Source organism: Elgaria multicarinata, chromosome 3 (genome assembly GCF_023053635.1).
Source record: "Elgaria multicarinata webbii isolate HBS135686 ecotype San Diego chromosome 3, rElgMul1.1.pri, whole genome shotgun sequence".
In the NCBI taxonomy this organism is placed as follows: Eukaryota; Metazoa; Chordata; class Lepidosauria; order Squamata; family Anguidae; genus Elgaria; species Elgaria multicarinata.
Window position 1 is genome coordinate 153669067 of NC_086173.1, and position 25652 is coordinate 153694718.

Consider the following 25652-nt stretch of genomic DNA (forward strand, 5'->3'; position numbering starts at 1 on the left):
TTTAGATTTGGATTTAGAATTATTTGAGAGAGTTATCCATGAAACAAGTTCAGAACTTGTTGGACATCAGGAAAAACTTCCTGACTGTTAGAGCAGTGCGACAATGGAATCAGTTACCTAGGGAGGTTGTGGGCTCTCCCACACTAGAGGCCTTCAAGAGGCAGCTGGACAAGCATCTGTCGGGGATGCTTTAGGGTGGATTCCTGCATTGAGCAGGGGGTTGGACTCGATGGCCTTGTAGGCCCCTTCCAACTCTGCTATTCTGTGATTCTATGAACTAAGGGACCATCCAGAAGGCATAAGGTAAGCTGGTTTCAATTACACTAGGTATTCCGTTTTAACACCAACTGTATAGTTTGGAAACAGGCCACAAGACCATTAACAGCATTAACCACGGGACGTTATAGGCTCTTGGCCAGTGAACGGTTCATTTTAGGATTATTTATACAGGTCTGGACAGGAGGGCCTGTGAGGTAGGCCCGGCTGCCTTAAACGTGGATGCTGAGTGGTGCTTTGTGGTTCACATAAAAGAAGGGGAGAAGGGTCTCTCCAGAGAAGGAGGCGGCTGAGAACGTGTGGAGCAGTGCTGCTGTTTCAGCATCATAAAAGGCCACCCGCCCGCCCTGACAGTTCAAAGTCACTCGCATCCTCTTGAGCTCCCCGCTCAGGGGCATCTGAGAATAATAAGGGGTGTTAAAAGCCTTGTACTGACCTCCCCACTTCCCTACAGCCGAGACCCCTTCCTTCGGGCTTAAAAAAAACTTGTTCTTTCTCTTCACGGACTTTCTGGCAACCCCCACAGCCCAGGCCTCCTCACTTCCCACATTGACTTCCCAGAAATGTCTCCCGGCTATGAATCCCTCACGTCCCAGCACGAAAGGGTGACAGTTGAATCTCTCCAAGTTGTCAGGAAGATCTTGCTGTTTGTCTCCCCATCTCACACTTTTACGATCCTCAGACAGAATGAGCCACGGATGAGCTGTGTCTGGATCCAGAGTTAAATTTGCTATCGGGAGGGATAACGAGGTGAGAGAAGAAAACAGGAATCAGCCAAGAGCCAAAACATACAACAGGAAACTCATTCCCTCTCAACTTGCCGGGACATTGAGGGTCATCACTTGGGGGGAAATCGCGTTTCCTTACCGTCGCTTCTTCGCCCCCACGTTTCTCCCTCATTACTTCCTCTTTCTTACTGGAGGGGAAAGAGGAAGTAAACAAAGACTACGTGGCCCATTCAGAGTGTGTCTTTATCGCACTGCTTTTCCTGCACACAGCAGGAGATCGCGGCACATTCCATTTTTATATTAAAAAAGTCAGATTTGGGGGGGTCTATTTTGCGACGGAAAATCAAGAAGGAGCAGGAGGCGGACAGTATCATCTAACGGACGCGCGCACATCCGTAAGTGGGCGATAAAACACTCATCTGATGAACCTCTCTCAGAGCTTTTATAGACAAAGCATTTGTTGTGTGTTCGGGATTCCTTATTCACCGTTGTTCACGGGTTCTTGAGACGCCGCCGTGATCCTCCAGTTTTGCCTCTGCTTTTTTCAGAGCACTTTCCCAGGTTTTTTTTTAGAATGGGGGAAATGGGGAATTATTTCTGAAAGTGCTGTTTCTACTGGTGTATTTGTGCTATTCTGCTATTGCACAGCGTCACCTAGAGGTCATGTAGCAAGAAGGCAAGAAAGGCCAAGCTCTTCATTCAGCTCTCAATTCTGCGACAAAACTGAAAGTAGATGCAGCAGACCGACACACCAAGTCAGGATTGGGATGATCAGAATAAAACATCCATTTTATAACTGTGACCAAGTGTAATTGGGAGCATTGATATTTACAACCTGGCTCAAAAATCAATCCATCAATCATAATAAAAACCCTTTATGCTGCAAAAGGGTCTGGTCCCTTTTCATTCAAGAGACATTCCCATGCTAATTCCTCATGTGGAAGAACAAATGGTATTACTTTCGAACTCAGGTTATCCCGTCATCTACCAGGAATGGGGAAAATGGGCGCCTCAGGGCCTTTAAGGCCATCAAGTCCAACCCCCTGCTCAATTCAGGAATCCGCTGTCCAGCTGCATCCTGAAGGCCTCTAGGCTGAGAGAGCCCACCACCTCCCTAGGGAATTGGCTCCATTGTCGTACTGCTCTAACTGTCAGGAAGTTTTTCCTGATGTCCAGCAAGGATCTGGCTTCCTGTCACTTGAACCCATTATTCCGTGTCCTGTACCCTGGGATAATCGAGAAGAGATCCTGGCCTTCCTCTGTGTGACAACTTTTCAACTGGAGTGGGATGGATGTAAACCAGGAGCGAACAACCTCTTTAAACTTGAGGACCACATCTGCTGTTGACTTTAGGACCAGGGCTGCACATAGGAGTTCATTGCGTGCTATCACCAGTATTCGAAGCAATAAGCCTGTGTGCACCAGTTGCTGGGGAACATGAGTGGGAGGGTGCTGTTGCACCATGTCCTACTTTGTTGGTCCCTGGTCGATGGCTGGTTGGCCACTGTGTGAACAGAGTGCTGGAATAGATGGACCCTCGGTCTGATCCAGCAGGGCACTTCCTATGTTCTTATGTATGCACACACAGCCCGCATATTCAGACATGCGCATATAGGGGATGGGCAGCTTTGGGATAGCCCCAGTGACCTCAGTCAGGAGTGTTGCTTTTTCATTACAAATAGCAGCAGTAAGACAGCATTTCTTGCTGCTTCAGGGTCACTGGGGGAGGCTACCCAACCTCCCGCCCCCACAGCGCTTAATCCCAATGCTAGAACCAGGGGTTAATACTAGAACCCAATGGGGTCAACCAGCCAACCTTTGACTAGTCTCATAATTCCTACATACTTAGCCTTCCCACCAGAAATTTACCTTTCCGCAGCTGATATCTAGATAACATAGCATCTGAAAAAGAAAAAGAAAAACAGAAATTAAGCACTACTTCACCCCCATGCCTACAAGAAAACAGTGTTAACAATGATATTTTGTTTATTTATTTATTTATTATTGCATTGATATCCCGCCTTTTTTTCCTCCAAGGAACCCAAATCGGCATACATAATCCTCCTCCTCCTCCTCTCCATTTTATCCTCACAACAACAACCCTGTGAGGTGGGTTGGGCTGAGAGTCTGCGACTGGCCCAAAGTCACCCAGTGGGTTTCCATTTATTTATTTATTTATTTATTACATTTCTATACCGCCCAATAGCCGGGTGGTTTCCATGGCCGAGTGGGGACTAGAACCCGGATCTCCCGACTCCCAGCCTGACACTTTAACCACTACACCACACTGCTCAAAACATATTTTATTCTTCTTATTATTATTATTATTATTATTATTATTATTATTATTATTAAATAAATTTAATTTTTTTAAAAAATAATTTTTAAAATTTTCTTTCAAGAAAAGGATTAAGCTAAGTTAAAGGAGGGTGGATCCACCTCACAACTTTCACTTTGACACTCAGAGCACTGGGCAGAAATCACATCGCGTCAACACCCGCCGCATGTGTTTTTGCTCTTAAAGCAGCCAGTGTAAGGAAAAAAGAACTAGAAAATTGGCCTAATTAATAGATTTTATTAAAGGTCGTTACACGCAAGGAATTTAATTAACTGTGAGTCATAAATAATATACTATATAAGAATTGTACATTGTTTTATAACTTTATAACTTTTGTGAACCGCCCAGAGAGCTCCAGCTATTGGGCGGTATAGAAATGAAATGAAATAAATAAATAAATAAATCATAAATTTTAATTAATGCCTGTCTGTTTTTAATGATGATGTGATTTTTTATTTTTGAAATGGTCGGAAGACTTATTCAATAAAACTTCATTCATTTTTTTATTTATTTATTAAATAAATTTAATTTTAAAAAATCAGTTTTTAACATTTCTTTCAAGAAAAGGATTAAGCTAAATTAAGGGAGGGAGGATCCGCCTCACAACTGTAATGGATAAATCATGCAAACCTGCCTGGTTTGTGGTTCAGAGGTGGCTCATAGGTTGGGACTCATGACTAGAATATGAGCAGAAATCCAGAGGACAGAATTTATATCAGGGATGGGCACCCTGTGGCGTTCCAGAAAAGTTGGCCTACAATTCCCTTTGCCCCTCACCACTGGCTATGCAGGGTAGGCCTGATGGGAGTTGTAGATGATGATGATGACGATGATGATGATTTATTGCATTTATATACTGCCCCATAGCCAAAGCTCTCTGGGTGGTTTACAAAACCAAAACGAGAACATCCAAACCAGGTTAGAAAAAGGAGAAATGGGTTCTCAAGATGCAAATGATTTATTTTCATGAAACATTAATAATGCAATAGAATACAGTAAGCTAACAAGAAAATACAAGCCCTATGAAGTACAAGCCCTACAAAATACAAGCCCAACAGTAAGCTAACAAGAAACAAAGCCCTATGAAGAGAGACTGAAAGAACTGGGCATGTTTAGCCTGGAGAAGAGAAGATTGAGGGGAGACATGATAGCACTCTTCAAATACTTAAAAGGTTGTCACACAGAGGAGGGCCAGGATCTCTTCTTGATCCTCCCAGAGTGCAGGACACGGAATAACGGGCTCAAGTTAAAGGAAGCCAGATTCCAGCTGGACATCAGAAAAAACTTCCTGACTGTTAGAGCAGTACAACAATGGAATCAGTTACCTAGGGAGGTTGTGGGCTCTCCTACACTAGAGGCCTTCAAGAGGCAGCTGGACAAGCATCTGTCAGGGATGCTTTAGGGTGGATTCCTGCATTGAGCAGGGGGTTGGACTCGAAGGCCTTTTAGGCCCCTTCCAACTCTACTATTCTGTGATTCTATGATACATTAAGATTTTTAATGTTACAGCCCCCTGAGGAAGGCCTTTGAACAAAGTACAGGCCGAAATGTATCGGGTTTTGTGAAAATAAATTTGCATCTTGAGAACCAGTTTCTCCTTTTTCTGACTGGGAGTTGTAGATGAAAACATCTTGAGGCCCACAAATTGCCCAGTCATGATCTACAACACCACATGATCCCATATCTGAAAATTGTCAGAATATATTTGACCTCATTGGGTTTAAATGTGGGCTTTTATGAAAAAGCACAAGTTTGTTTCCACTCTGGGTTATGTCATGCTCAGTTAGCTGCACAGGCACATGTGTGTATAATACCATTTGCCCCAATATTTGAAAATGATCGTGCTATATTAGTCCACATATGGTGGAAATTTGGTGCTTTTATGGAAAAAAACACACCCATCATTGTGAAAAATTGAACTACTGGCCACCATACTAATATCGGTTAGTATCAGGAACACATAGGCCGCTGTAAGCCATCTCTATAAAATTTCCAGAAGGACATTGGATATTCTGGTCAAAGAGATATTTGGGGTTTGGGGTTAAAAAAAACCCAAAAAAACTTTCCACACTGCAATCAAAACAATGCACAAACAAATTTTAACACCTTTTTGTGATTTGCCTCTAGACCAGAAGTAGTCAACTTGTGTCCCTCCATGTAATTTTTTTGGCCTACAACTCCCATCATTTATTATTATTATTATTATTATTATTATTATTATTATTTGCATTTGTATACTGCCCCATAGCCGAAGCTCTCTGGGCAGTTCACATAAGATACTACTGGCTATGCTGAATGGGGTTAATGGGAGCTGTAGACTAAAAAAATGCTCTAGTCTATTACATTTTTTTTTCAACGGCAGATAAAAGGGAAAGTTGAAAGGAAAAAGAGCTTTTTTAATATATATATATATATATATATATATATATATATATATATATGAAAATTCAAAGAAGGGTTTGAAATTTCCATTGCCAAAGCCAGGTTACCTAGAATTCCTCCTGAAGCTACAGCTAAGAGATTGTTCTTTTGGACAAATGTATTCCCTGATATAAATTCCTTAGAGAAAATCTTCATTACCTCTGAATTGCTTCATGACACCCTCTAGAAAATAAGTTATATCGCAGAATTCCCAGATCTTCAACTTCAGCGCAGGAAGAAAACCCACCGGATTCCCAAGCATTCTGATCTGCTCACACCTGGGGAGCAACAGTGTTTGTTACTGAAGAGTTCAGCCTTGCTGCCATTTTAAGTTTGCCCCTTAGCGCCCTGACTCTAGGACGCTTCGCTCTAACCTGGTTCAGACAGAACAATACCCAAGAGTTTGGGTTCAGAATGGGTTACTGAATCCTGGGTTGTCATTACATGCGAACCTGGAAGTACAGGTTAACTGTGGGCTGTAAACCATGAAGAATCCAGGAAGAGAATCCATGGTTTGTTGTTGGGTGATGAACACTGGGGTGTTTGAACTCTGGGTTGTCATTACATGCAAACACAAAGCCACGGGTTGTTTCACCTGGCTACAGAGACAGCAGGAATAGGAGTGGTTAGATATTGCACAGTACAGTTATAAAAGAGTCTTGTTCTGGTGGGGCCACTCACCAGAACAAGTGAGATTCACTTACCTCTCCAAAGTGCTTGCCACATCCTAGAGGGGCGAAAGAAAAGAGAACTCAGTGCCCATCACAATGTAGGAAAGATATAATGAAGCCAGCGAGGAAATAGTCTTGGGACGTAAAGTAACCTCTTAAATAAGAAAGATGACAAGATTGCCAACTCTTTTTTATCTGCTTTCATGGACAGGAGACAATTGAGAGGTCCCACAATTGAGAGGTTCAAGAACTTTCACCCAGCCATCAAACTAAGCCTTGAACAGTCCGTAGAACCGGTTCATTTTCTGGCTACAATTGTGCAATGGATATATAAGCAGCACATAATAATAATAAAAATTATTTCTAAGCCGCCTCTCCTCTCAGATCGAGGCAGGGAACAACAATAAACGATAAAATACAAAATACTCAAAACATAATATACATTGTTAAAACATCCTAAAAACATCTTAAAATCCCACTGGATAGGCCTGCCGGAAGAGATCAGACTTTATAGCTTTCTTGAATGCTAGCAGACTGTTAAGTTGACAAGTCCATTCCACAGTCTGGAAGCAGCAGAAGAGACGGTCCTCTGGGTAACAGTTGTTAATCTAGTTTTTGCTAGCTGAAGTAGATTTTATATCAGAAATGACAAATACTTGCATGCTTCTAGCCTCCATCCAGAGCACATCAGTAAATCCACGGTCTACAGCCAAGCCCTGCATTTCAATTGTATCTGTTCATTACCGTTATATTGTATTTTATATCATAGTTTTGTACTGTTGTTTTATACTTTGAATGGTTTTAATTTTTGTGAACTGCCCAGAGCTGCAGGAGCTATGCTGGAGTGACCAGATTTAAAAGAGGGCAGGACACCTGCAGCTTTAACTGTTGTGATGAAGAGGGAATTTCACCAGGTTCTCCACATATACAAATGACACCTGCTGAACTTCCCTTTTCAATACAACTGTTAAAGATACAGGAGCCCTGTCCTCCTTTCCATATGGTCACCCTAATGTTGCCCAAGTGCAGCATGCTAATAGTCATCCGTGGAGTGGCCCATAAGGGCATCCGAACGCAATCAGAGAGCAACCTGGGCTGTTTCTGCCATAGTCTTACCTGCAAGAATTCACTCGCTGGCTGCTGACACTTCTCCTCCATCTCCCGGATGAGACTATCGAGAGAGGAGAGTTCTTTGGAGAGTCTGGACAGGTGCTCATTGCTTTCCTTCTTCACCTCTTCCATGTGGTCCAACAGACGATTCTCTTGGTTTTCTAGAAATTGGCGTAGTCGTCTGAATTTGTCCACTGTCTTTACCCACTCTGCTTGTGTTTGCTTCTGCAGTAAGCAGATGGAAAGGGGAGAAAAGGAGGCCAAGCTCAGGAAGTTAGTTGGTCTTCACGACATCAGGGAGTGAATTGTGAAGGGGTAATCTGTTGCCCTCAGATGTTTTGGCCTACAACTCCCATCAGGCCTAGCCAGCATAGCCAATGGTGAAGGATGATGGGAGTTAAAGGCCAAAACATCTCGAGGGCCACAAGTTGCCTGCCTCAGTTCTATAGCAAGGGCACTGCTGACTTTTTACAGATACCTTAATATCTGTCTTTCGAAAAGTACAGTTTCCAGAGAGATCGCCATTAAAAATACAGCAGCCTTAGTCAAGAAAGGTAGCTTTCCTGGCTCCTCATCAACTGCTCCTGGTGCGTTCTGTGATTTCTAGGAACATAAATAGGAAACCTTTGGCGTCTCATCTCACATCTGTCAGTGATAACGAGAGCAATCTCATTTTTAATTAATCCCCTTCTAGCGACATCTCCTGACTGCTTAAAAGGCTCATCTTGCTTATGTATAACTTGACCAGTGGAACATGTTGGATAGCCATTCCCAATCAACCCGGCAATTCATAATAAAAAAGGGTGCAATCTTATGTCCGTCTAGACAAAAAAAAGTCCTACAACTCTCAGCATTCTCCAGCTAGCATGGTTTTTGTATCTGGTCAAACTAGGCTGGGCTCCTGCAGCTTTAACTGTTGTGATGAAGAGGGAATTTCACCAGGTGCTGCAGGCTTACGAATGACACCTGCTGAAATTCCCTTTTCTATGCAACTGTTAAAGATACAGGAGCCCTGTCCTCCTTTCCATATGGCCACCCTAATGTTAGTTTCGCTCCAGGCTTTGTGCTAAGGAGAAGTAAAGAGAGGCTGAAACTTGAACAGCAGAAGACTGGGAGGCTTAGTGGCCCTTTCCCCTACTCCCGAGTAAATACATTGGGGAAAGCCGACCAGACTAGAGTGTGTGCTGGGACAATTCATAGCTCTACCTAACCAGGCTGGTGTGCGCTCAAGAACTGGAACTGTCACAATGACACTTACAAGCAAGTCTTGGGTTTCCTTTTTATATGCCATTTTCCTCTCTCTCTCCTCTTTCATAGTCTGCAGGCAGCTAGAGATGTGACCCTGAAGATGAAACACAAGTTCAGGATTGGTGCCTTTTACAAGATTATTTATTTGTATTTTGTTTTTTAAAATACGTATGTCCTGCTTTTCAACCTAACAAAATGCCTACAAGGAAACTCACAAAATACTTAAAGCCCATAGAACAGTCTAAGCCAGTAAGCTAAGATAAATGAAAACCACAAGCAGAAAAGAAACGAGAGGAGGAGAAGGAGGAGGTGAAAGAGAAGAAGAAACACTGAGAGACAGTGTGGGGTAGTGGTCAGAGGACTGGACTGGGAGTCGAGTGATCTGGGTTCTAGGCCCCATGAAGCTCACCAGGTGTCTTTGAACCCATCACTGACTCTCAGCCTAACCTTCCTCACGGGGTTGTTGTGAGGATAAAATGGAAAGGGAGGTGTTAATGTAAGCTGCCTTTGGTTTCTTGGAGGAAAAAAAGGCTGAATGCAAACCTAATAATAAAGACCTGTTCAGACAACACACTAAACCATGATGGTTAAGCATTTTGAGCTAAACATTACAGCTTAACATGTCGTGTGAACCATGACTAGGCCCTGTTCAGAAGACACCTTAAACCATGGCTTTAACCATGACGAATTAGGCTTTTTGCCTTATTCACCATGTTAAAGCCGTAGTTTAAGGTGTCTTCTGAACAGAGCCAACATGTCGTGTGACCCATTCCTAACCATGGTGACTACATAACCATGGTTTAAACATGCTCACTAACCTAGGGTGACCATATGAAAAGGAGGACAGGGCTCCTGTATCTTTAACAGTTGCATAGAAAAGGAAATTTCAGCAGGTGACATTTGTATATATGGAGAACCTGGTGAAATTCCCTCTTCTTCACCACAGTTAAAGCTGCAGGAGCTATACTAGAGTGACTAGATTTAAAAGAGGGCAGGGCACCTGCAGCTTTAACTGCTGTGATGAAGAGGACATTTCACCAGATTCTCCATATTTACAAATGACACCTGCTGAAATTCCTTTTTCAATACAACAGTTAAAGATACAGGAGCCCTGTCCTCCTTTTTATATGGTCACCCTAACCACTTGCTGCGAAAGGTTAACAGCCAAGCCATGGCTTAGCAGGCCTGGTCAGACAACATTTCAGGCTTTGTGGTTGGTGAAACTGTGGTTCTCTGGCGTTAGCACTAACCACAAGCCGTGCTGTCCCATACGTCACTTTAAGCCATAGTTAGAGTTGCTAACCCCGTCATTACTGAGTGAGCAGGGTTCAAGACACCTTGTCCGATGCTTAACCAAAAGCCTTAACCAGCAGGGTTTAAGGTGTCTTCTGAACAGGCCCAGCATGTTGTCTGAACAGGCCCTAAATAAAATAAACAAATAAATAAAGGAAAAATAACTCCGTAATCCCAGATATCCTACAGCCCCTCACCTGAGTTATTGCACTGATAGCATTTGTCCTCCATGCCAGTTCCAACTTTGCAGAATCTTGTTTGTGTCCAATATTCCCATTACACAAGCTTTTAGACACAGAATGAGTGTCTGGTTGACAGCTGGTTGACCTCTGTGTGAACAGAGTGCTGAACTAGATGGACCCTCAGTCTGATCCAGCAGGACTCTTCTTATGTTCTTAGGCCAGGATTGTCAAAACTTGCTGGCAGTGGTTCTCCAGCGTTTATGGCAGAAAATTTCCCAGCCCTACCTGGTAGGCTGACCATATGAAAAGGAGGACAGGGCTCCTGTATCTTTAACAGTTGTATTGAAAAGGGAATTTCAGCAGGTGTCATTTGCATATATGGAGAACCTGGTGAAATTCCCTCTTCATCACAACAGTTAAAGCTACAGGTGCCCTGCCCTCTTTTGTATCTGGACACGCTTAGTTCAGGGCTCCTGCAACTTTAACTGCTGTGATGAAGAAGGAATTTCACCAGGTTCTCCATATATACAAATGACACCTGGTGAAATTCCCTTTTCTATGCAACTGTTAAAGATACAGGAGCCCTGTCCTCCTTTTCATATGGTCAGCCTACTACCTGGAGATGCCAGGGATAGAACCTGGGGCTTTCTACATACAAAGCAGGTGCTCTACCACTGAGCCACGGCCTCTCCTTCAAAACCCTGATATGGGAACTGCTTCCCCACTGCATTAAAGGTAAAGTGCATATTTTACACACATTGAGAGGACTCCATTAATCCAAAGACCTAGATGCTTTTTTACCTTGTATTCCTCAGCAGCCTCTTCCTTGGGAAGAACAGTGTGTGATTTATGATCTTGGGAGCCCTTACACTTCCAGCACACCAGTTCTTCATCTTCTTTGCAGAACAGACGGAGTTTTTCCTTGTGTTTCTCACACAGGCTCTCTTTTTCAAGGAGTTTAATTTGTTCTACTATATTTGCCAGCTGCCAGTTGGGCCGGAAGTCCCCTTTCTGGATTTGGGCTCTGCAGACAGGACACTCCAAGCCCTCTTCAAGTTCTTCCCTTGTCTCACAGTGCTTTGTGATGCAGCCCAGACAGTAGTTGTGGCCGCAGTCCAGAGTCACAGGGGCTGTCAGACACTCCAGGCACATGGCGCACGTGGCTTCCTGTTCCACACCCATGGCTGGTGGGGATGAGGCCATTGTGGATGGAGTCTCTGCAACCTTGTTGGTAGAAGAGGCCTTTGTAGGGGGAGAGCAGAAAGAGAATAGCAGAGGGAAGGAAGAAATATCAATTGGTTAATAACTTTTGAGCAAACAAACACCTGAAAACCCTGCCATTTAGAACAAGAGTTGTCTCTACAAGGAAAGCTCCTAGCACTACCGATCAAAAGGCTTTGTGCAACTACTACGTGCATTTAGATGCCAGGCAATCAGGGTGCAATCAATCAAGTTTATTACAGCAAACAGCCAGCAATTCAGGGTGCAATCCTATACATGTTTAGACAGAAAAAGGGTGCCACAATTCCCAGCATGGCAGGCTGGGAGTTATAGGACTGTCTAAATTTATTTTGTAATCAATTTTTTTAACGTGAGTTTTAACAAAACAATAAAACAAAACCATGGCTTAGCATGTTATCTGAACAGGCCCAAAGTTTTGCACTTTTAATATTCTCCTTCATTGTTAAAATGTTATTGTTTTAAATCAGCCTTCCTCAACCTGGGGTGCTCCAGATGTGTTGGACAGCACCTCCCAGAATGCGCCAGCCTGGCTGGGGCATTCTGGGAGTTGTAGTCCAACACATCTGGAGCGCCCCAGGTTGAGGAAGGCTGTTTTAAATTGATGTTCACTGCCCTAATGTGTTTTTTTAAGCAAATAAGGCAGTATCATGATGATGATGGTGATACAATAGATCATGTAGCAGGAGGATGTAAAATTCTGGCAGGAATGGACCATATGGCCAGTCACAATACAGTTGCAAAAATAATTCACCAACCACTGGCCATCAAATTCAACCTACACCATACTATACATACTCACCCAAAACAATCTTGGAAAATGCAGATCATAAAATATACTGGGACAAAACAATTCATAGAGACAAGACAATACCTTGCAACCGACCAGACAACTGTTAAAGCCAAAAAAGAAAAAGCACGTTCCTCCTTGACATAGCAATACCTAATGACAAAAATGTAGAAAAGGAAGAGGAAAAGCGAGAAAAATATATGCCACTGGCCCCGGAAGTTAAAGAACTATGGCAAAAGGAAAAGGTCACAGTTATTCTATTAGTCACATCAGTCACTGGCATCATATCAAAAAACCATGCAGGAAACTTTCAGAAACTGGGCCTACCAAAATACATCCACACCAACACCCAGAAAGCAGTCATACTTAAAACATGATCAATAGTCAGCAAATTCCTGAAAACAATAAAAGAATGCATGACTTGTCAAAGCCCATTATGTTCATCTAGGAAAAAAATGCCACGAATGTGAAAAGAGAGATATGAGACCCCCGCTAAAGAGGTCAATTAATAAAGTTTTTATTTATGTTTTTATTATTTATTATTATTTATTTATTTAGAATATTTATATACCGCTCCCCATTGAAAAATTTCGGAGCGGTGTACAAGGTAAAATGAAAATAAAAACAGAATAAAACAGTTAAAACAAAATTTAAAAAGAAGCAAAAATCAGAAAACCAAGGCTGCATGTTAAAGAAAGGCTTCTTGGAATAAAGACGTTTTCAGGAGGCGCCGAAAGGAGTACAAGGTCGGAGCCTGCCTGACCTGCAGAGGCAGGGAATTCCACAGGAGGGGGGCCACCACGCTGAAGGCTCTTCCCTTGGTGGATTCCAATCGGAGGATGGATCCAGGTGGAACCACCAGGAGCAGGACCTCGGATGACCTCAGTGACCGGGCAGGTTGGTAAGGGAGAAGGCGCTAGTTTTATTGGCATGATGATTATCATGATAGTTACATTAAATACAATTTTAAAAATCATTAAGTCAAGAATGTAAACAGCATTATAAAAGCAGCAATAAAATCATAAACTCCTCAAATAGTAACAACAGCAGGGTAAAATAACAAGATCTTTGCCTGACACGAAGCATTTTAGGATGTTTTTAGTATGTTTATAGGAAGTTTTAACAATGTATATTGTGTTTTGATTCATTTTTAATGTATTTTATGCTTGTTGTTGTTCCCCGCCTCGATCAGGATGGAGAGGCGGGTTAGAAATATTTTATTATTATTCAGGACACTTCCAGAAGATGTGGGGACAGCCACCAATTTGGATGGCTTTAAGGGGGATTAAACAAATTCCTGGAGAAGGCTATCAATGGCTGCTAGTCCTGATGGCTATATTCTTCCTCCAGTATCAGAGGCAGTATGCTGGGGATCATGGGCTGGAAGGTGCTGTTGCACTCATGTCCTGTTTGTGGCTTTTTTTCTCCCAGAGGAACTTGGTTGGCCACTGTGGGGACAGAATGCTGGACTAGATGGACCCTTGGTTTGATCCAGTACGGGCTCTTCGAATCCAAGGCTGGAGTTAAAATCGCAGGAAGAAACATTAACAATCTCAGATATGCAGATGACACCACTTTGATGGCTGAAAGCGAGGAGGAGCTGAGGAGCCTTATGACAAAGGTGAAAGAAGAAAGTGCAAAAGCTGGGTTGCAGTTAAACCTCAAAAAAACCAAGATTATGGCAACCAGCTTGATTGGTAACTGGCAAATAGAGGGAGAAAACGTGGAGGCAGTGACAGACTTTGTATTTCTGGGCGCAAAGATTACTGCAGACGCTGCCTGCAGCCAGGAAATCAGAAGACGTTTACTTCTTGGGAGGAGAGCAATGACAAATCTTGATAAAATAGTTAAGAGCAGAGACACCACACTGACAACAAAGGTCCGCATAGTTAAAGCAATGGTATTCCCCGTAGTAACCTATGGCTGCGAGAGCTGGACCATAAGGAAAGCTGAGCGAAGGAAGATAGATGCTTTTGAACTGTGGTGTTGGAGGAAAATTCGGAGAGTGCCTTGGACTGCAAGAAGATCAAACCAGTCCATACTCCAGGAAATAAAGCCAGACTGCTCACTTGAGGGAATGGTATTAAAGGCAAAACTGAAGGACTTTGGCCACATAATGAGAAGACAGGATACCCTGGAGAAGAGGCTGATGCTAGGGAAAGTGGAAGGCAAAAGGAAGAGGGGCCGACCAAGGGCAGGATGGATGGATGGTATTCTGGAGGTGACAGACTTGACCTTGGGGGAGCTAGGGGTGGCGACAGCAGACAGAAAGCTCTGGCGTGGGCTGGTCCATGAAGTCACGAAGAGTCGGAAACGATTGAACGAATAAACAACAACAGGCAACTACTTCCACTTTTCTTAATCTAATGGAGATTTCCTTTCTCTGGGCCTGTCCACGATTTAGGTTGTCTTGTCTTTCTTAAAAGAAAGAAAGGAGGGGACTCAAGAAATTTGCAAGTTTAGTTTGTTATTTAAATGTTTATTTGGCACCTTTTTACATTTTACAAAACCCAGCCGTGTTGAGCTTCTCCTCCTTACAAATACATGACAACAAGGGGTTCATAATAACGGCCTTGGCACCATTAATATGAGCTCTGTCTGAGGTTTTAGCCCCATCCGCTTTGTGCGGGAGAGAAAACAACGTCTTTTCACTTGCAGCGCACAAACTTGCTCGGTGCCAGATCACACCACTTTAATTCACGCCGGCAGCACTGTCCTCTACACGCCTACTCGGAAGAAAGTCTCATTGTTTTCAATGGAGCTTACTTCCCTTGTCAACGTGTTTAGAATTGCAGCCTCAATAAACATGCTCACCTTGGTTGCAGGGCTTGCTATTTGCTGCCGGCCATGAGCGAACTTCCTCTGCAGCTGCTTGGCTTTCCTTTTCCTCCGATTTAAACTCCTCCGGCTTCCCTCCCACGCCGGATGCACTTCTGGTCTGCACGCGGGACAGTGGAGGCTGGTGGCTCCGAGTTCGGTGAGGCTGTGATTGCATTCTGGGTTTTAGTCAAAACCAGCCAGGACTTTAAAAGAGCAATCCAAGGTACTGAACCCCATCCCCAAACTGAGTTTGGCATCTTGAGCAGCTCCTTTAGGGTTCTGGACGGTCCTGACTGAAACCCAGAATGGATTCACAGCTGCACTGAAATCGGAGCCACCCGCCTCCACTGAAGCAGGAAGGAAATGTGTTTTTGCTCTGAAGGTGTGTGCAGATGGTGTAAAGGCCGGAAGGGAACAAAAAAACGGAATGGAACCTGTCTATTTAAATCAGCCTTCCTCAACCTGGGGTGCTCCAGATGAGTTGGACTGCATCTCCCAGGATGCCGCTGGGGCATTCTGGGAGTTGTAGTCCAACACATCTGGAGCGCCCCAGGTTGAGGAAGGCTGATTTAAAAGAAGCGGGGAAATGCCAAAAGCAATGGCAAAGGCCAGGTCTACACCAAGCAGGATATGACACTTTGAAAACGGCTTGAAAATTGTATATTGCGTGTGTCCTGGGCCCCAACATTTGTCACTACTGTTGTAAACTGTTTTGAAGCAGTAGTGTAGATCCTGCCTTAGTATTTTAGGATGGAAATACTTTCAATTTTACCACTGCAGGCTGGTGGCTCCAATGTCAGTTGGGCTGTGAATCATAGAACAGTAGAGTTGGAAGGGGCCTATAAGGCCATGGAGTCCAACTCCCTGCTCAGTGCATGAATTCTTAAAGCATCCCTGACAGGTGGCTGTCCATGACCTGCCCTCTTTTGTATCTGGTCACGCAAGGCAGGGCTCCTGCAGCTTTAACTGTTACGATGAGGAGGGAATTTCACTGGGTGCTGCATGCATAGAAATGACACCTGCTGAAATTCTCTTTTCTATACAACTGTTAAAGGTACAGGAGCCCTGTCCTCCTTTCCATATGGTCACCCTATTGTTGCCACCCTCCAAACCTAACTTGGAGAAATCCCTCAGCTATTGATCACAGGGTGGGGATCGGTTCAGTGCTCAATGACTTTGCTGGCTAAACAGCCAGTAAATACTCATTTAATAGCTAGGAAACAATTGGAAGGTGTATGACAATCCTCACCACCGCTTTGGGGGACTGGAGCTCCTGTTACAATAGCCCAGAAACACATTATTTCACATCATGGAAGGTACAAGGTATAAATCTGCATTTTATTTTCAGTTTCTGGGTACAGAACCACACCTTAAAAACTCAGGTGGAGGCTAGAAAAGCCACAATGTGGAGCAAAGGAGGGACAGGACTGGGTATTTCCGCAGACAATATTAGAAGGAGCCTTGTTGGGGCTGCTGTGGGGGCTGCTGGCATTGGAATCTTTAGAATGGTGCATCCGGGTACCCACCTGCTCCCCATCTTTTGAAAAGCAGCCAAAAAATGCCTCAAGTTCTTGGTGATCTCTCATCTAAATGGAAACTAAAGCCTGAAGAGCAGAGAAGTAGGAAGGCTCCTAGAACATAATGGAATGATTATAGCCTTCCCCAGTCCCAACCTGGTGCCCTCCCGATAGTTTGATTCCAACTCCCATCAACTCCAGGCAGCATGGCTAAAGGTCAGGATGATGGGAGTTGTCGTCTGACCACTTCAACAGGCTCCTCATCCGTGCTGTAGAGGCAGGGTGGGCACAAGGTAGATCTCCAGATGTTTTGGGCTATAACTCCCAAAAAGCCCCCGACACCATAGCCAAGGATTAGGAATACCGAGAGTTGGAATGCAAAATATTTCGAGATCTATTTTCCCCTCCCCCACCATTGCTGTAGAGAAGTCTTCCCCAACCTGGTGCCCTCCAGATGTGCTGAACTGCAACACCCATCATTCCAAGCCATCACGGCCAATGGCTTGGGAATTATGGAAGCTGTGGTCCAACACAGCTGGATGACACCAGGTTGGGGAATGATGCCACATTCAACGCCACTAACAGATGGAGCCAATTCAAACACTGATAGATATGAAACCGATTCACAGATCTCTTTGGTTTCCTTCTTCTGAAGTGGCAGGTTTACCCATGGATCTAACCCTGGGGCAGAAGGGATTCATTTTGTGAGTGGGAGACAAGACCAGAAGCAACCGGGGGACAGCTTGATCTCAAGATGGCTGAAGTGACACGAAAGACGCTGGTTCCAATGGAAGCATGTTTCCCACCCCCGTGTAGATTCTTTTGTGTAGTGCAGTTCACACTCTAATAACAGTTTTTTTCCACATCATTTATACAGTTTATTCCTGATGCAGATGTGGTTGGCTATTAGTGATCGATTATTTAGAAAAGCTCCAGTGAATCACTGGACATGAATCTCTGTCTTGCACTTGAAGTTCTTTCCCTACTCCAAGCACTTTTAGCATTCACAGGAATCTCTCCTGTGTGACTTTAAAAACAAACAAAAAAGTTTATCTTGTGAGATAACCTCTGGCCACATTTATATGGTGTCCTCTTTTGTGTGGTGTCTCAAATGATAAGCAAGGTTATAGCTACGACTGAAGCACTTTCCACACTCTGAGCATTTATACGGTTTCTCTCCCGTGTGGATTCTCTGATGACAAACAAGGTCTGTCCTCTGGCTGAACCTCTTCCCACAGTCTGAGCATTCGTACGGTCGCTCTCCTGTGTGCACTCTTTGGTGTTTGTAAAGAGTAGAGCTCCGATTGAAACACCTTCCGCACTTCACACATTCAAACGGTTTGTCCCCCGTGTGGACTCTTTGATGTTGTATAAAGCTGTAGTTACGACTGAAGGTCTTTCCACACATTGAACATATCCACCACTTCTCCCCTGTGCACACAATCTGATGCCTAATAAGGTTGTCGTGCCGATTGAAGCTCTTCCCGCATTCAGAGCACTTCCATTTCTCCCCAGCATGGACTCTCTGATGTCTATTCAGGTGGCACCTCTGACTGAAGTTCTTTCCGCACTCAGAGCATTTCCAACTCTTCTCCCCTGTGTGTACTCTTTGATGTTTAAGAAGGTTGTCACGCCGTCCAAACCTCTTTCCACAATCAGAGCACTGCAACGGTGTCTCCTGGTGGTGAATTCTTTGATGTCTTTTTAAGTCTGAACTCCTAGCCAAGTCTATGGCAGACTGAGGGCCTGCCTGCCTTTTGTTTCCTTCCCGGTATTCTTCTTGGACTGAAATGTCAGAGCCTTCGGACAAAGTGAATTCCTGCCTCCACTTCCGCTCTCGTACCTCAGTTTCCCTTTTCTGCTGTTCAGTATCACTCTCGTTCTCCCTCGGTTCACCTGCAGGAATAAAGAAAGGAACGAAGCCTCAAATCAGAGAACAAGCCCAATTAAAAGGACAGAGGGTGGGGAGGCAAATGCAGCCTCATATTTATTTATTTATTTACTTCTATTATTATTATTATTATTATTATTATTATTATTATTATTATTATTGAAGAATTTATAAACTGCTTACATCTTCAGATTTCAAAGAGGTGTACACATATCATACAAACATAAAAACAAGAACTTGATACATTGAATCAATACATATCCATATGAATAAAATACAGGGCTGTTTAAACTACTATAAATAGATGTGTCTTCAACGTGCAGCTAAAAATAAGAATTGTTGGTGCATGTCTAATCTCAGGGGGAAGATTGTTCTACATAGTGGAATAATACATATTAAATAGCATCTATTTCTTGTCCTTATTTATAAGCATACAAAAGTCCCCAATAAAACACTTTGTAAGTTTCTTAATCCGTTGTCCAGTTCTCCTGGAAAACATGGCGTTCATCCTATACTCTCCTTCTCTTTTTGGATGCCACTGTGGCAAACAGATCTAGTAAAGGCACATTATTCAATCTATTACCTTCATTACCTTTTCCTTTCTTCTTCTTTTTTGATCTTGGTGTTGAAAATGATAGAGCAAGCTCTATTAGCACGAGCAACACCAATCCACTTTTTTCTTGTGTTAAAAAAAAAAAAGACAACACTGATTTTCACTCCTTTTAACTTTAATTTTAAGCATTTTTCTCTGCATCATTTTAATTTCGCTTTTCCTTTCCATCCCATCAGCAACATCGTCTCACATGACAGCAAGTTAACGTTTCCCATTTACTGTTGAAAACTGTTCACTTGTCAGCCTCAGCAACAGCGGGAGCGCTCACAGGGCAGGAGTAACAGAGCACTCTGAGAACAGCCACCAGCGTGTCTGAGAGCGGACACTCTGAATGTAACACTCTGACGTCCTAGTGATATAGGGCGGGATGCAAATGTTTTTAATTAATAAATTAATGTAAGAACGTAAGACATGCTGGATCAGACCATGGGTCTATCTAGTCCAACACTCCGTTCCCACAGTGGCCAACCAGCTGTTGGCAAGGGACCAACAGAGCAGGACACGGTGCAACAGCACCCTCCCACCCATGTTCCCCAGCAACTGGTGCACAGAGGCTTACTGCATTGGATAATGGAGGTAACACATAACCATCAGGGCTAGAAGCCATTGATAGCCTTCTCTTTCAGAAATTTCTCTAACCCCCTTTTCATAGAATCATAGAATAGCAGAGTTGGAAGGGGCCATCAAGTCCAACCCCCTGCTCAATGCAGGAATCCACCCTAAAGCATCCCTGACAGATGCTTGTCCAGCTTTTAAAGCCATCCAAACTGGTGGCCACCACTACATCTTGTGGTAGTGGATTCCATAGTTTAACTATGCCCTGTGTGAAGAAGTCCTTCCTTTTATCTGTCCTGAATCTCCCACCAATCACCTTCTTGGGCTTCGTCACTCAAAGTGCAGGAGTCATAAAGCCCTCTGAGAGCACTGCTAGCTACAGTGTCTTCTCAAAGGAACATTTGCAGCAAAGCCCAGTGAGGCTGGACTGAATTTGCAGCCAAGGGATGGGTGTAGGGAGGAAAAGGGCTTGTGGAAATCCCGTACAGGTGAGAGCAGCAGTACCAAAATTGGTACATTAGCAGGATAGCACTGGTGGGGGGCGGGTCAGGCCACTTGTACTGGCCACTGGTATGGTCTTGGCAGTGGGGGGACCATGCAGACAATGGGCTACTGGTTGTGCACCCTGGTTTATAATTTGATAAACAAGAACCTGCACTTTAAACTGGACCTGGAAACAAATTGGAACCCAGTGTAATTAATGTAAGGCCAGTGTAATACATTGTACAAAATACATCCCGGAAAATAATCTGGCTGCAGAGTTTTGTACCAGCTGCTGCTTCTGAACACTCTTCAAGGGCAGCCCCACATACAGCGTGTGGCAGTAATCTAACCCACTTTGTCTCCTTCTCTTCTTAAGAGCTTGAATCCCGCTGTTTTTACTCTACAGTGTTCTAATGTTTCCATTGGACTTTCCATTTAATATTGTCATGGAATTTATTTGAAAGGTGGGATATAAATTCTAGTCCCCACTCGGCCATGGAAACCCACTGGGTGACTTTGGGCCAGTCACAGACTCTCACAGCCCAGCCTACCTCACAGGGTTGTCGTTGTGAGAATGAAAATGGAGAGGAGGAGGATTATATACGCCGCCTCGGGTTCCTTGCAGGAAAAAGGCGGGATATAAATGCCAAAAAAAAAAAATCCCATCGTTAATACATGAATGAATAAAATAAGTAAATGAAAGGGAGAGCCTTACCCAGAGAGGTGAGATTACCATCATTCTCCTCCATGACATTCCTGTGCAGAGCTCTCTGGCCTGGATCCAGCAGAGACCACTCCTCTTCCGTGAAATGCACAGCCACCTCCTCAAAAGTCACTGGGCCCTGAAAAAGAAAACGGTTTTTCCCCCTGACAGGTAATGTAGCAGTGTAAAAGGGCAGCCAATTTAAGGTGGCTGGAGGTTTTCCTGCAGCAGCCAAAGCCTTCCCAGTGGAGCAGCTTTGACAGAAGCCAAAAGGACACTCTTAGGCTGAGCAGGATGTGCAGGCCACGGAGAGGCCCAAGCCTGTTCCATGCTTATTTGTCCACTTATTCTTCTCCTACCTCATTCTGCTGCACAGGAACTGTTTCCTTTCCACTACAAAGAGAGGGCCTGGAATGAATTGTCACTGACGCCCCATCGCCTGCGAGGAGAGAAAGGAAGGAGGTGGAGGTAAGACGCTTGATCCTAATAGCTACCTGACCCACTTCAAGATGCAACCACACCTCAGAAAGGATACTGGGCCTGTTCAGACAACACATTAAGCCCTGGTTAGGCCGCTAACCCTTTTTGCAGCATATGGTTAGCGAGCGTGTTCAAACCGTGGTTACGTAGCCAACGTGGTTAGGAATGGTTCACATGACACACTACGTCATGGTTAACATGACACGCTAAGTCATGGTCCACACGGCACGCTAAGCTATCATGTTTAGCTTGCAATGCTTAAGCACCGTGACTTACCATGTTGTCTGTACAGGGCCAATATAGAGTTGGTAAAAGTGCAAAAAAAGAGGGCAACCAAAGCGATAAAGGGGCTGGAACAACTCCCCCATGAGGAAAAGATCACAATGTTTGGGGCTATGTGAACCGCCCAGAGAGCTTCGGCTATGGGGCGGTATATAAATGCAAATTATTATTATTATTTATTTATTTATTACATTTTTATACCGCCCAATAGCCGAAGCTCTCTGGGCGGTTCACAAAAATTAAAACCATCATAAAACCACCAACAAGTTAAAAACACAAATACAAAATACAATATAAAAAGCACAACCAGGATAAAACCACGCAGCAACATTGATATAAGGTTAAAATACAGAGTTAAAACAGTATAATTTAAATTTAAGTTAAAATTAAGTGTTAAAATACTGTGAGAATAAAAAGGTCTTCAGCTGGCGACGAAAGGAGTACAGCGTAGGCGCCAGGCGGACCTCTCTGGGGAGCTCGTTCCACAACCGGGGTGCCACAGCGGAGAAAGCCCTCCTCCTAGTAGCCACCTGCCTCACTTCCTTTGGCAGGGGCTCACGGAGAAGGGCCCCTGTAGATGATCTTAAGGTCCGGGTAGGTACATATGGGAGGAGGCGTTCCTTCAGATAACCTGGCCCCAAACCGTTTAGGGCTTTAAATGTCAATACCAGCACTTTGAATCGGGCCCGGACCTGGCCTGGCAGCCAATGAAGTTGTAAAAGGACTGGCGTAATGTGATCTCGCCAGCCAGTCCCTGTTAGTAAACAGGCTGCCCTGTTTTGTACCAGCTGAAGCTTCAGGACCGTTTTCAAAGGCAGCCCCACGTATAACGCATTGCAGTAATCCAAACGAGATTACTACGATATTATTATTAGGGTTTTTATTGCTGGCCTGCACCCCCGAAACCTCCAATTTTGAAGGCTTCCAAGCAGCCCATGCTCTGCTGAGCTGCTGCAACAGAAGCAATTTTTGCCTCTATGTCCTCTTTTTTTACTTTTTCCTCTAGACAGGCCTCTGAGCCTGCATAGCGGAGGCGCACGGGCTAGAGAGGCCATAGGGTTTCTTGCATCCTGGCCTTTCCTCATCCTTCCTCTCCCCACCCACAGGAGTGCCCCCCTTTTCGACCTCTACGAGACCCTGAGGCCCATTTGCGACCATGGAAAGCAGACCGCAGGGTTCTTTCCACATCAGCTGCAAGGGGTTGGCGGGAGGGATTTTGGAGTTCCCCTCCCAAAGTCATAGAATCATAGAATAACAGAGTTGGAAGGGGCCTACAAGGCCATCGAGTCCAACCCCCTGCTCAGTGCAGGAATCCACCCTAAAGCATCCCTGACAGATGCTTGTCCAGCTGCCTCTTGAAGGCCTCTAGTGTGGGAGAGCCCACAACCTCCCTAGGTAACTGCATTGTCATTGCAGTGTCTAGGGCTTCTGGGTGGGGGGACTCAGAAAAATTCTAGTGTCCCTGGGATGCTCTTCAGCCACCATTGGATTGTTCTCTTAAATAATTAAAGAATCCTGTATAATTTTTGTTTAATGGGATGTTTTCCCCTTAACTCTATTTCTGATCTTCCTGGTGCTTGTTAAGGTACATTTTGTGCTTTTTGTTCCTTGTACATTCGAGAGACTGACATCAAGTTACAAGATTCAGTGGGCTCTCCTTTGATGGGCTCAAGTTAAAGGAAGCCAGATTCCAGCTGGACATCAGGAAAAACTTCCTGACTGTTAGAGCAGTACGACAATGGAATCAGTTATCTAGGGAGGTTGTGGGCTCTCCCACACTAGAGGCATTCAAGAGGCAGCTGGACAAGCATCTGTCAGGGATGCTTTAGGGTGGATTCCTGCATCGAGCAGGGGGTTGGACTCGATGGCCTTGTAGGCCCCTTCCAACTCTGCTATTCTATGATTCTATGATGGGAGGGGCATTTAAATAGAAGCTGGATGGCCATGCTAAAGTTGCAAGATTCCTGAACTGAGTCGGAGGGTAGATTAGATGACTTTCAAGGTCACTTCCAACTCTTTAATTCTATAAAATAAACTCCCATTATCCCTTATCCAATGAAGGAAAACTTCCACTGTTGTCTTGCATGCTGGCCCTGAACAGTGGCCTCTGTCTGGTGTCCAAAAAGTCCTTCTCTGTCCCGGGGAAATCAGGGGCCACCGCCATCAGCCGTGTCTGCACCTGAAACAGAAGTGAGGATTGGGGGCACAGAATAGGAAGAGGGATTAGGAAAAGAATAGTGCAGGCAATCAAGGTGGGTTGCACACCTGGAATGGCTATTGGGAGGGGAGGAAAACCTTGGATAAATGGTGGGTTTTTTAAAAAAAATTCACATTGTTGGCCCTGCGCATATAAAGCACTGTCACCTGCAAAACATCCTGCTTCTTGTCCTCTGCCTGGCTAAGGAGGAAACCTTCTGCCAGCGCCACTGCTTGGCAACTGGTTTCTGCTCCACACTCCCTGACCCAGCGCTCTATCTCCGAGGGCAGGACAGTTAGGAACTGCTCCAGGATCACCAGGTCCAGCATCTGAGCCTTCGTGTGCAATTCTGGCTTCAGCCACTGACGGCACAGGTCATAGAGTTGGCTGCAGGCCTCTCTGGGCCCCTTAGACTCCTGGTAGCCAATCTCCCTGAAGTGCTGGAGCTGTGCCTCTGAACTGGTGCTCTTCCCCTCCGGGATCTTCTCACTACTCCCAGCTTGGATGGGTTGGGGGCCTTTACCTCCCTCAGGGTCAGCTGAGTCTTGTTCTTCCATCTTTGACCTCTATTTCCAGCTCAGCCTCCAACCAGATTCGAAGGATCCCCTTGCTCTGCAGATAATTTCTTCCTTGAAGCAAAAAGTGCAGGAACCTGGAGTGAGGAGGAGAGCCAACCTTTCAGAAGTCTCAGGTCATTCTGGATGCAAGTGTTACATGCCCCAAGCAGGAAGGTCCTCTGCAAGAAGCCATGGATGATTCTGGGGCTTTTCCCTGAAAAGAGCACCAACCAATTCCAAGATATTAGAGATGAGTGTGGCTGGAAGAAGAGGAACAAACCCAGGTAACTGGCTCACAGACAGACAAGCTAATGGAGCATCCCTCACACAGAACCACCGCAAACAATGCCCCTATACCTACAACAGCTTCACCCTCTTACTCTTCGCAAAGCCCTCTCCCAAATCCCTTCTGCTCTTCCAATCCTGCTCTACAAATACACAGCAGTTTGCAGCTAGGTGTATTGTATTGTATCTTAATTCTGGTCCCAGGGAACCCCTGGCTTAGCACAGAGGGTATCTCCAGTATCAGATGCAGTGCGCCTATGCACACCAGTTGTTGGGGGACATGGGCAGGAAGGGGTTGCGGCACGTGTCCTGCTTGGGGGTTTCCCGTGGGCAGCTGGTTGGCCACTGTGTGGACAGGATGCTGGACTGGATGGACTCTTGGTCTGATCCAGCATGTATGTTCTTATGAAGCAAGAGGCTCTCCAATATATGGGTGTCATGGAGGAGTTCCAGATGGGTCAGCCGCAAAGACCACCTCCCTTGGGGAGGGGAGGGGTGGGGAAGAGAGAACAAGCTCACCTTCTCACACACACAAACCTCCACTAGCAGTTGCCTCCCTGACTGTGTTTTTCACTCGTTCCTGGAGGACTCTTCCAAATTAGGCTGACCATATGGAAAGGGAGGACGGGGCTTCAGCATCTTTAACAGTTGTATTGAAAAGGGGGATTTCAGCAGGTGTCATTTGTAGGCATGCAGCACCTGGTAAAATCCCCTCTTCATCACAACAGTTAAAGCTGCGGGATCCCTGCCTAGTGTGACCAGATACAAAAGAGGGCAGGGCTCCTGCAGCTTTAACTGTTGTGATGAAGAGGGAATTTCACCCGGTGCTGCATGCATAGAAATGACACCTGCTGAAATCCCCTTTTCTATGCAACTGTTAAAGACGCAGAAGCCCTGTCCTCCCTTTCCATATGGTCACCCTATACTCCCCACTTGCTTGCCTGACATGTCTCACCAGCCCACCCTCCCTGGG

At 44.8% G+C, this 25652-nt stretch overlaps 3 protein-coding genes across 3 annotated transcripts; all 3 read right to left on the reverse strand.

The window, feature by feature from the left end:
• Positions 1–449: 449 nt before the first annotated feature.
• LOC134395572 (zinc finger protein RFP-like) lies at positions 450–11449 on the reverse strand. The gene is made up of 6 exons (XM_063121733.1): positions 11069–11449; positions 7551–7769; positions 6468–6490; positions 5923–6041; positions 2874–2906; positions 450–1006 (listed from the first exon to the last, which is right to left on the reverse strand). Exons 1-6 carry the CDS (start codon positions 11447–11449, stop codon positions 489–491), a joined length of 1293 nt encoding a protein of 430 aa, XP_062977803.1. The 3' UTR covers positions 450–488.
• Positions 11450–17357: 5908 nt separating this feature from the next.
• LOC134396078 (zinc finger protein 436-like) lies at positions 17358–21658 on the reverse strand. Its single transcript, XM_063122430.1, has 4 exons — positions 21238–21658; positions 20891–21017; positions 18304–18529; positions 17358–18219 (listed from the first exon to the last, which is right to left on the reverse strand). Exons 1-4 carry the CDS (start codon positions 21433–21435, stop codon positions 17712–17714), a joined length of 1059 nt encoding a protein of 352 aa, XP_062978500.1. The 5' UTR covers positions 21436–21658; the 3' UTR covers positions 17358–17711.
• A 2023-nt stretch (positions 21659–23681) lies between these two features.
• LOC134395574 (zinc finger protein 24-like) lies at positions 23682–25269 on the reverse strand. Its single transcript, XM_063121734.1, has 3 exons — positions 25213–25269; positions 24005–24608; positions 23682–23819 (listed from the first exon to the last, which is right to left on the reverse strand). Exons 2-3 carry the CDS (start codon positions 24392–24394, stop codon positions 23682–23684), a joined length of 528 nt encoding a protein of 175 aa, XP_062977804.1. The 5' UTR covers positions 24395–24608; positions 25213–25269.
• Positions 25270–25652: the final 383 nt, after the last annotated feature.